Source organism: Lipotes vexillifer, unplaced genomic scaffold (genome assembly GCF_000442215.2).
Source record: "Lipotes vexillifer unplaced genomic scaffold, Lipotes_vexillifer_v1.1 scaffold1114, whole genome shotgun sequence".
In the NCBI taxonomy this organism is placed as follows: Eukaryota; Metazoa; Chordata; class Mammalia; order Artiodactyla; family Lipotidae; genus Lipotes; species Lipotes vexillifer.
Genome location: NW_006779031.1, coordinates 3,692,906 through 3,705,270, shown reverse-complemented (window position 1 = coordinate 3,705,270; position 12,365 = coordinate 3,692,906). Strand labels below are relative to the sequence as shown.

The 12,365-nt window shown below is 41.7% G+C and overlaps 1 protein-coding gene across 1 annotated transcript in view; it reads right to left on the bottom strand.

Moving 5' to 3' along the window:
• The window catches only part of ARHGEF6 (Rac/Cdc42 guanine nucleotide exchange factor 6), a 120,459-nt gene extending 118,325 nt beyond the window's left edge, over positions 1–2,134 (bottom strand). Inside the window, exons 1-2 of the mRNA XM_007452082.1 lie at positions 1,970–2,134; positions 609–692 (exon numbers count right to left, since the gene is read on the bottom strand). Coding sequence (XP_007452144.1) covers positions 609–692; positions 1,970–2,134 — 249 coding nt within the window. The remainder of the gene's footprint in view (positions 1–608; positions 693–1,969) is intronic.
• Positions 2,135–12,365: the final 10,231 nt, after the last annotated feature.

The following is a 12,365-nucleotide window of genomic DNA, read 5'->3' as shown; positions in this document are numbered from 1 at the left end:
TCCCGTTGCGGAGCACAGGCTCCAGATGCGCAGGCTCAGCGGCCATGGCTCATGGGCCTAGCCGCTCCACGGCATGTGGGATCTTCCCAGGCCGGGGCACGAACCCGTGTCCCCTGCATCGGCAGGCGGACTCTCAACCACTGCGCCACCAGGGAAGCCCTATGCATTCTTTTTTATATTCTTTTCCATTATGGTTTATCACAGGATATGGAATATAGTCCTCTGTGCTATACAGTAGGATAAAAGGTACCATATTTTGCTCTTTTTTTCTTTTTCTTTTCTTTTTTTTTTTTGGTGGCATGCAGGATATTAGTTCCCTGACCAAGGATCGAACGCTTTCTCCCTGCAGGAGAAGCGCAGAGTCTCAACAACTGGACCACCAGGGAAGTCCAGAAGGTACATATTTTGAATTTTTATTTTGTTTTGTTTTGGAATTGGTTTCTGGAAAAGCAAGCCACGACTGGGGACCACCGATCTTAACCATGATTTCCATAAAACGCTTCCTCTGTTTCACAGTGAAAATAAACCAAGTACTTTTACTACAACACCATCTTCATTAGCAGAGTGAAAAACGATGACCACGAGGAAGGCAACCTGGGTGAGCTTACCTCCACTTGAAGGGCTGCACATCCTTTCAGGAAGTCATTGATGTTGTTGGTGCAGTCAGCTTCAGTCTGGGGCTCCAGACAGTACTAGGGAAACAGAGTCAAATGTCACTTGGAGACTGTCATCACATGTGGGTCACATCATTGCATCGTTCACTGATAAGTAGATAAGGTAGGCTTTTTAAGGCGGGGCCAACGTTGCTGTCAATCCAGGAAGAGAAATTAACCACTGAAGGAAGTGATGCAAAAATCTAAACGGTCGGTCTTGTTTCAAATGTCACCAAACCCTTAGTCCCGAGCCGTCTCTACTTACAAACTTTTTCTCATGCTTTCTGCCAAAGCGTAGTAATAGCAAATTAGAGAGACCCTGAAAGTTCTTTGATCCTGGTTCCTGCTTTCAACCTATTACCACCCTCCGTCCTCCTCATGATAATTTATTAGAAAGTATATTTTCCCCTTCACTGTTCTCTACATTTGATCACATTTCTCAACATTTTCCCACCATTTTATCACTGTTTTTCATGTTTGAGAAATTATAAGCAAAAGAACTGTACTCAGCATCACATTCCCTGCTGACCTTAAGAAAATAATAGTAGGGCTCCACCTTTAAACTTACTTTAAGTGCCCACTTTTTTTTTTTTTTTTTGGCTGCGTCAGGTCTTAGCTGTGGCATGAGGAATCTTTAGTTACAGCATGTGGGATCTAGTTCCCTGACCAGGGATTGAACCCAGGCCCCCTGCGTTGGGAGCGTGAAGTCTTAACCGCTGGACCACCAGGGAAGTCCCAGTGCCCACTTTTTAAATCACATCCTCGTGACCATGGGTTTCCAACATTCACAATTTTGGATTTTTAAAAGAGAGTAAGGTTAGTTTCACTTTGAACACACGTTGCATTTGAAACATATATTTGGTTTCTATTGTTTTAACAGAATGTGTTGTAACATTTTGGATTATTTCTCCTGGTTGCTAAATAGCCTTTCTTTCTTTTAATGGATATTTTATTTCTTTGTGAAGAAAATCTACACGGAATTTAGTCATACCATCAATAAACACCATCTGTATCTCTTATAAATCATCGCATTTTTCCTCAGACTCACATGTACCCCAAGTTCAAAACATGTCCTCGTCCCTCACACCAGTGGTGTAACAGGTTTTTACTGTACTAATCTTCAGTGGCCAATTACTAAAGCATTACATTTCATTTTCCGACTTTTTCCAACTACAAAAACAGAAAGAAAGTCGAAGTCTTAGAAAGAGCTTAAAGTAGGAGCGTCCCGTGACCCAGGCAATCAAAAATCTCCAGAGTGACATTATTGCTGCTCTCTTGTGGTAAGCAACCCCAAAGATACTACAAATTTCCCTTACCTTTTCTATAGAGCCAGGCCTAAGTCTGTTGATCAGTTTGCATAGCACTACCCCATTTTTCAGCGAGGACTTTAAGAACTCCTCCGGATCACAGATGGTCTTTTTGGGGGAATCTAATACTCCCAAAGATATAAGCCATGTCACGATGCGTTCTTCTGGATTCATTACTGAGGACTGTACGCTCCGAACAGCTCTCTGGGGCAGCTGCAAGGACTAAGCCACATCCGCGATTGCATCTGCTGTTGTCTTCCTTTTTATGAGTTCTCTTCTCGTGCTTGCAGCACAAAGCTCTAAAAGAACTTTTCTTAGACAACGGTGGAAGCCACTCCAATTATGGGATTTGAAAACCACAGAGCTCACACTCAAAGATGTGGAAATAGAATGAATGGGGGGAAAAAGAGTCCTGGATAACACTGGGTTTCTTTTTCAAAATCTGCAAAACAAATTCATTGGGATTAAAAAAGAAGAAGAAGAAATACACACACACACACACACACACACACACACACACACACAAACACCAACGGGTGCAAGAAGCTGTAAAGGAAGGAAGTGAGGAGGCTGCTGCGGAGGGAGGAGAGAGAAGGAAGCGAGTGCTCTGGGAAAACAGAGGTGAGCCAGCACTTCAGGGGACCTTAGAAATGAGATACTCATGGGCCAGTCTGGGAAGAAGCTGTCAATATATAGTCTAGCCCCAGTGAAAATCTGGTTCAAGAGGAAAATCAAGAGGAAGATGCCAACTGGCTCTTAGGTCAGACATATCTGAGCCTCGTGGGGAGCTGTGCTGGCACAACAGGGCTCAAAGAAGGTAGGCTGGAAAATTCTTCCAAGAAATGGCCACATGTCCTCATACTGTCTCACCGAGATGATATGTCACAATCATGCCTTGCAAAACATGTTGAGTTGCACGGTGACAACATGCCAAGCAGAGGAAGATTGTGCCTGCTGTCAGCCATCACTGTGTATAAGCACAAGCTAGAAGAATGGCATTTTACTTTGCAGCCAAAAAGCTATGTTGAGGGAAATAGACTAAGGATAACATCTGACATCCTGTTTACTTGCATTCTTGAGTGATTCTTTTTCTGGACCTGGTTCCACTACACAATCCAGCTGCAGTACCCTTAGCAAAGGCTCAGACACAGTCACATCAACGGGTAAAAAAACACTTGAAAACAGAGCTTTTGAGAACAAAAGAACACTTGTCCTCTGTCTACACTACAGTCTGGAAAGTTGATGTTTCCCCAACAAGAAACACTGCCTTAACAATACTGCTCTGGGAAAAAACTGGTCTATAACAAAAGATCTGAACTATTCTTAAACATCTTCATAACCAGTTAAAATAGTCATATTATTGGGAAATGTATGATAAGGCCAACAGTATAGCCTCATCTGGGCAAATGCATGGTACTCAGCATCACCACCCTCTCCTAGTGCATGGGATCTTGCTAAGCTTCAGAATCTTTTCAACACAGTTTTAGGCATCTACTACCAAATAGCCAGCTTAGATAATCCTGCTGCCTGTTTTCAAGGCTTCCCCTTCTTACCCCGTAGTAACACTTACCAGACTTTACTATTATCACTTTTCAATCTTTCTCCTCCACCAGAATGTACCCTCCCCTAGAGGAAGGGTCTTGTCTGCCTTAATGAACACTGTCCCCAGCAGAGTGCCTGGTACACACTAGATGTTTTAATGGCTTAAAACAAACAACATGTTTTCCTTGCTAATGATTTTTATACTTTTACTGAGATATAATTGACATAATGAATTGCACATATTTAAGTTGTATGATTTAATGAATTTTCACATATGTATACATCCCGTGATACAATCACACACACACACACACACACAATTCAGATAAATCTTTCCATCATCCCCAAAAAGTGTTCTTGTGCCCTTTCAACCCCATCTTCCCTCCCTTCCCCCAAAATCCCGGACAATGAACAATCCCCTTTCAATCCCTATAGATTAGTTTGCATTTTCTAGAACCTTATATAAACGGATGCATACAGTATGGAACTTTCTTTTGTCTGGCTTCATGCACTTAACATCATCACTTTGAGATTCATTCATGTTGTTGTGTCTATCAATAGTTCTACAAGAAAGATTTGACCTCCAAATATTTGGTTTGATATACTTATATTTATGAACAAAATAGGTATAGTCAATCAGAAGTTATAATTGGCTTTTGACCGATGACCAAATCTATGTAATGGAAATAAAACCAAAATCCATGTGGTGATCAATAAAATTCTTAAATCTGACCTGCTTAAACATATTTTGATATGTCATTTGGCCAGTTTTCATGACTGCTCATCAAAATTGTACTCTATAGACAAACAAATCTGGCAGTATTATTGAGGTATCACTTACATTTTTTGGTGAAGAACAAAACCTGAGTAATATCAGGAGCCCAGTCCAGTCCAAAATAGCCTTGAGCCCACTGGGGTCATCAGGGTGAAAATCTGCCTCATTTTAGACACTGGCTATAGTAAATTACTGTAAATAATAATCAGAAAGGCAACTCCACCTCCTCAAGGCAGAAGAAACAGTTCTACTAGTATAAAGATTGGAAGTTAGGGTTGGTATAGTCAAATGTCAAGAAAGCAAGGCATTCCAGGACAGTAGCAAGCACACGTGTGAAATGACTAACCATGGAACACAGGGAAATGGAAAGGAGTTGATGAACTGGGGGAACAGAGTGGGGGGTTGAAAGACTGGAGATCACAGTGGCACAAAGCACAGGCTTTACACAAGAATGTGAAAAAATAAAGTAAAATAAAACAAAACAAAATAAAATAAAATACTATGCAAAAGTTACCTTGTCAAGATTGGAAGAAGAGAATGGCAGAAGTAAAGGTGGAATAAATGTATCCTGGACTTGCATGAAATTGCATCCGTGGCGCATTTAATTCAATAAGAAGCCTAAGTTTTCTCTTCCATTGTATGAATATTAGAGTCTATCCATTTTGATGAGCAGCATTACCTGCTCTCATCCTGCTATACAGAAATCTATCAAACGTTTTACCTCAGCACACAACATAATAGCAAATATGAAATCGATTTCACAGTAACCTTAAAGTGCAGACATTGAACTTTCTGAAAAGATGTTTTAAGTCCAAGTTTTATGAACTGGACTGTAATTTTGAATTTCTATAATCTTGGTATTGTATTCCAGTAACATTGCCCAGATTGGTTAAAAGGTGACCAGTATGGGAATTTCCCTGGTGGCGCAGTGGTTAAGAATCCGCCTGCCAATGCAGGGGACACGGGTTCGATCCCTGGTCCGGGAAGATCCCACATGCCGCGAAGCAACCCAGCCCGTGAGCCACAACTACTGAGCCCACACACCACAACTACTGAAGCCCATGCGCCTAGAGCCCGTGCTCCGCAACAAGAGAAGCCACCGCAATGAGAACCCCTCCCACCGCAACGAAGAGTAGCCCCCTCTCGCCGCAACTAGAGAAAGCCCACGTGCAGCAACGAAGACTCAACGCAGCCAAAATTAAAAAAAAAAAAAAAGTGACCAGTATGTGCTCTGTTTTTCAAACTGTATTTTTTGCAGATTTTTTCAGGTTAAAATTATACATAGCTATCACCCAAAATAAAGTGGAACATAAATTATGAGCATATTTTTTAAGAAGAGCAAAGGTCTGTGGTTCTACTTCAGATCCTTAGTACCACACACCCTGGGCCACTGAACCTGCCTCCTCATTGGCTTTCCCACCTCCATCCTCTCATCCTAATGAACTCTCTGGCAGAGCACACTTTGGTTGATTTTCCAAAGCGCCTGTTTAATAGTGTAATATTCCTGCTCAAAAACTCTCTAAGCCTCTCCACCACCTAAAACCATGATTTACAAACGACAACGTACAAAAATAATCACCTCTTGCGAGGGAGGGAGGAGAAAGGCATGACAGTGGAACCTGAGCCAAAATCGCTAATATTATATTAAAAATAAAAAGACCGGGGACTTCCCTGGTGGCACAGTGGTTGGGAACCCGCCTGCCAATGCAGGGGACACGGGTTCAAGCCCTGGTACGAGAAGATCCCACATGCCGCGGAGCGGCTAAGCCCGTGCGCCACAACTACTGAGCCTGCGTTCTAGAGCCTGCAAGCCACAACTAATGAGGCCACATGCCACAGCTACTGAAGCCCGTGGGCCTAGAGCACTTGCTCTGCAACAAGAGAAACCACCGCAATGAGAAGCCCGCGCACCACAACGAAAAGTAGCCCCCGCTCGCCGCAACTAGAGAAAGCCCGTGTGTGGCAACGAAGACCCAAAGCAGCCAAAAATAAATAAAATAAAATAAATAAATTTATTTTTTAAAAAATAAAAATAAATTAAAAGACCGGGCTTCCCTGGTGGCGCAGTGGTTGAGAGTCCGCCTGCCGATGCAGGGGGACTCGGGTTCGTGCCCCAGTCCGGGAAGATCCCACATGCCGCGGAGCGGCTGTGCCCATGAGCTATGGCCGCTGAGCCTGCGCGTCTGGAGCCTGTGCTCCGCGACGGGAGAGGTCACAACAGTGAGAGGCCCGCGTAAAGAAAAAAAAAAAAAAAAAAAAAAGACCTACAGGAAATAAGGCAAATGTTAACATTTGTTAAAAGTGATTTTGGGGTACACTGGAACCTATTATATTACTTTCTTTACTTTTCTGTATTTGGAATATTCATAATTGATTTTTAAAAATTTTAAATCTCCTGGGGCACTTGTTAAAAAGATTTGGGGGCTCAGTTCTCTAATACTCTAGTTCAGAAGCTACACAATGAGAGAAAGGAATCTATATTATTAAAGTATCCCCTTGATTCTGAGGCAGGTGGACCAAGGTCACACTTGGAGGAACAAGTTGGTTTATAACCTTACACTCCACCAAAATTTCTGCCAACATCTGGGTCATTTCAATATTCACAAGAACAACAATACAACCAGGACCACTCAGTTTCTTGACCTCCTGTACCTGTAATTGATATAGTACCTCTCAGCCCCTCTCTATGCTGTGAAAATGGATCTGGGGCCTTTCAATATATTTTCCCTTGCCAGCTGGTGCGATATGAAGTTTTATCAGTAGATGGTGGTGGAAAGACCTGGCAGGAAGAAGGGGTTTTAATTGCTGTGTCCTGTGTGCTCCCCCCACGGGCTCCTGCCGAGACCACCCCCTTTGCTAGTGCTTGCCGTCTGTGCACTGGCTTCCTCAATGCACAGTGGGGAGCAGCTTCCCCTGGCACCACCCTTGGGTGGTTCTGTAGCAAAGTGTCTCTAGTGAGACACCTCCCCTGTGAACGGGAAACATCCTAGAGAGGCACATTTTCAGCAAGTTCCAGAGGGTGGATGTCCAGCAAGTTCCACTGACTCAGCACCACAGGCGACTCCTCTAACAAGGCCTGGATATCAGCTGTACACGGAAAGAGAGGTTATCACCGCTCTATGGGTAGTGACTATTATATATTGTTTTTATATTGTCTGCTATTGTATATCTGGTATTCCTAGAGTTCCCTTTACTTCCCACTAGCCAATCTCTTATTATCCAATCCCCTATTATCGTTAATAACTCTTGATGTTAAACTTTTCCTCTTAAAATTCCCCTGTGGTTTCTCTGTCCTGATTGGACCCAGACTAACATGCGTCATCATCTTCGGTGAACACACCTCCACTTTAGCCAACAACTTGCAAGGTCACACCCTGCATTTTGTCATCGCCTAAACTTCTCTGCCTCCTGAATCATGAATTCAAACACTACATTTTCTAACCACAAGCTACTGTCTTTCCAGCTTGTTTATTCAGTTACTCCCACTACAATTAATCCTTAGCGTCATAGGGATCCTCAAAGCATGGTTTTCCAAGATGATTATACAAATTTGCATTCCCACAAAGCAGGGTATGATTTCCCATTGCTCCATATCATAGCTAACACTTCATATTATAGACTTTTACATTTTTTTTTATTTTCGTGGGTGTGAAATTTACTTTTGTATGATTGCTAATAAGGTTGAGCATTTTTTCTTTTTTCTTTTCTTTTTTTTTGGCCACTCCGCACAGCTTGTGGGATCTTAGTTCCCCGACCAGAAGAAGCACAGAGCCTTAACCACTGGACCGGCAGGGAATTCCCGAGCATTTTTTCATATGTTGATTGGCCACACATATTTCCTCTTCTGTGAAATCTTTGCTCATTTCTATTGCCCACTTTTTCCTAGGTTGTTTGTCTTTTTGTTATTGATTCATAAAATTGTCATACCAGGAATCCCCTGGCCACCCAGTGGTTGGGACTCCATGCTTTCACTGCGGAGGTGGGTGTGTGTGAGGGGTCCGTGTTTGTTCCCCAGTAGGGGACCTAAGATCCCACAAGCCACATGGTGCAGCCAAAAAATAAAAGTTTGTCATACCCTATGGACACTAAACCAATGTCAGTTATTTGTGTTTGCAAATATCTTCTTGTACTCCTATGTTTCGTTCTATAGTGTATTTTAGGAAACAGAGGTTCTTGATTTTTTAAATAAGATACTTTAGCTCACCCTCATGTAAAACAAACGCAGAGTTTGGCAGTCCAAGGCTAGCATGCAGCTTCCTAGGCATCAGAGACCCAGGGTTCTACTCTCTAGTTACTTCACCATTTTTAGCTTCCCACCTCATAGTTCAAAATGACTCTTTGCATGAACTTGGATTAGGCAGTGGTTTCTTAGATATCACACCAAGGCCACAAGCAACAAAAGAAAAGAATAGATAAATTGGTCTTTATCAACAGTAGAAATTTTTGTGCTTCAAAGGACACCATCAAGAAAGTGAAAAGACAACTCACATAATGGGAGAAAATATTTGCAAACCATATATCTGACTAGGGACTTATAGCCAGAATATATAAAGAACTCATAACTCAGTAACAAAAAGACAACTAAAAATGGGCAAATTATCTGAACAGACATTTCTCCAAAGAAGATATACGAATAGCTAATAAGTACGAGAAAGGATGCTCAACATCATTAGCCTTCATGGAAATGCAAATCAAAACCACAATGAGGGGCTTCCCTGGTGGCACAGTGGTTGAGAGTCCGCCTGCCAATGCAGGGGACCTGGGTTCGTGCCCCGGTCCGGGAAGATCCCACATGCTGCGGAGTGGCTGGGCCCGTGAGCCATGGCCGCTGAGCCTGTGCGTCCGGAGCCTGTGCTCCGCAACGGGAGAGGCCCCAACAGTGAGAGGCCCGCGTACCGCAAAAAAAAAAAAAAAACCACAATGAGATTCCAGTTCACACCCATTAGGATGGCTATGATCAAAAAGACAGACAATAACAAGTGTTGGTGAGTATGTGGAGAAATTGGAGCCCTCAAACACTGCTGGTGGGAATGTCAAATGGTGCAGCTGCTGTGGAAAACAGTTTGGCAGCGACTCAGAATGTTAACATAGTTATCATATGGGCCAGCAATTTCACTCCAAGAGAAATGAAAACATGTCCACATAAGAACATGTACACAAAGATACATAGTAGCATTATTCGTAATAGCCAAAGAGTAAAAACAACTCAAATATCCAATTGAATATTATTCAGTCTATGAAAAGGAATGAAGTACTGACACATGCTACAACATGGATGAGCATTGAAAACACATGCTAAGTTAAAGAAGCCGGTCACAAAATATCGTATATTGTATGATCTCACTTATATGAAATGTTCAGAATAGGCAAATCTACAGAGATAGAAAGTAGAACTGCAGTTGCCTAGGACCAGGGTGAGAGTTGAGGGGAAATAGGGATTGACTGCCAATGGATATGAGGGGGATTTGGTGCGGGGGGGCAGTGAAGAAAATATTCTAAAATTGATTTGGTGATGGTTGCACAACTCTGTAAATATACTAAAAGCAATTGAATTGTACGCTTTAAATAGGTAAATTATACACTATCTTAATTATGTCTCAACAAAACTGTTATTTTTAAAAAGGCCATTGTGGGACTTTCCTGGCGGTCCAGTGGTTAGGACTGCGCACTCTCACTGCTGAGGGCCCAGGTCAGTCCCTGGTCGGGGAAGTAACATCCCACAAGCCTCGAGCTGTGGCCAAAAATAAATAAATAAATAAATAAAATAAAAAGGCAATTGTGATGAGCAACAAAAAAAAACAAAAACGACTGTTTGGGCTCTAGCCATCATGTCTGCATTCCAGCCAGGAAGTCAGGATGGGGGACTAAAAATGAAACTTCCCCCTCCCCACACACAGTTTATTAGGCAAAATTTATAACATACTGAAAGATTGAAGGAATATGATGATCTCCTTTGTCCCCACCATCTAGATTTAATCACTGGTAACATTCTGCCATATTTCACTTGCCTATATAGGTACAGTGGCTGTATCTTTTTAAAATAAATTATTAAATAAGTTGCAGACATCCTATCACTTCACCCTAAATACTTCAGCATGCCTCTCCTCAAATTAAGGACATTTTCAACATAACCAAAGATCTATTATCACAATTAAGAAAATTAACAATAATTTACTAATGCCATCCAATTTTCAGTTCATATTAAGACTTCCCCAGGACTCCTTTGGTGGTCCAGTGGTTAAGACATCACCTTCCAATGCAGGGGGTGCAGGTTCGATCCCTGGTCGGGGAGCTAAGATCCCACATGCCTCACGGCCAAAAAACCAAAACATAAAAACAGAAGCAATATTGTAATAAATTCAATAAAAACTTAAAAAAAAGACTTTCCCATTTATCCCTAAAGATGTCTTTCAGAGCTTTTTTTTCCAAAGCAGCATACAATCAAGTTGCCCCTACTCACGTCATAGAACTGAATTTGCTTCTAGGCAAAAATCTGAGTGACCATAGGGTTCGTCCCCGTTTGTTTCCCTTCTCTTGGAATCAAAGTCCTGGGCTGCCTGTTGTCTCAATTTCTGGGAAGAGTTGCTTCATATATTCTGACTAGTTTTCTAGTTGTTTATACTGGGAGGACAAGTCCATACCACATAATCCTTCATGGGTAGAAGCAGAAGTTGGCTTAGTCTACTTTTAATTACGTCTTCTACGTCATACAACAAATGAGACCTAATATAGTTTTTTCTTGTTAATTTATAAGGGCTTTTTAGATATTAAAGAGATTAACCTTTTAGCATATATGTTTTAAATTGTTTCCTAGTTAGTATTTGCCTTTTACATTTTATTAATTTCTTACAAATTACTATATAGAAGTTTTAAATTTTGTATATAATTAAATATACCAATCTTTCCCTTTATGATGTACACCTTTTATATCATGCTTAAAGTTCTTCCTCAAGGTCACTTTAGAAATTTATCCTAGAGAAATAATGACAAGTTCGGAAGACAATAAAATCACGATCTACAGAACAACAACAACAAAAAAAAATTAAGAAATTAGGCCTCATCAAAATTAAGAACTTTTGGGCTCCCAGGTGGCACAGTGGTTAAGAATCGACCTGCCAATGCAGGGGACACGGGTTCAAGCCCTGGTCCGGGAAGATCCCACATGCCACAGAGCACCTAAGCCTGTGCACCACAACTACTAAGTCTGCGCTCTGGAGCCCGCGAGCCACAGCTACTGAGCCCACATGCCACAACTACTGAAGCCTGCGTGCCTAGAGCCCGTGCTCCGCAACAAGAGTAGCCACTGCAATGAGAGGCCCACGCACCACAGCAAAGAGTAACCCTGCTCACTGCAACTAGAAAAAGCCAGTGCGCAGCAACAAAGACCCAACACAGCCAAAAGTAAATAATAAATAAATAAATAAATAAATAAATAAAATTAAGGACATTTGCTCTTTGAAAGCCCATTTGAAGAGGATGAAAAGACAAGCTACAGACTGGGAGACACTATTGCAAACCACAGATCTTATAAAGATCTACTATCTAGAATACATTTTTAAACTCTCAGAACTCAACAGTAAAAAATAAACAATCCAACAGAAAATGGGCAAAAGACATACACAGATAGTTCATGAAACAGGATATGTGGATGGCAAGTAAGCACATGAAAAGATGTTCAATATCACTAGCTACTAGGGAAATGCAATTTAAAACCACAGTGAGATCTCACTACATACATATCAGAAGACCTAAAATAAAAAACAGTGACAACGCCAAATGCTGCTAAGGATGTAGAGAAACTGGATCACTCCTACATCGCTGGTGGGAACGTAAGGTGTCACAGCCACTCTGGAAAAGTAGTTTTTAGTTTTTAGTTTCTTAAAAAACTAAACATGCACTTCCATATAACTCAGCAGTAGTTATTCCTACTATTTTATCTTCCAGGTCACTTACTCATTCTTCTGCCTCAGTAATTCTGCTATTGATTCCTTTTAGAGAATTTTTTTTTTTTTTTTTTTTTTTTACGCGGGCCTCTCACCGCTGTGGCCTCTCCCATTGCGGAGCACAGGCTCCGGACGCGCAGGCTCA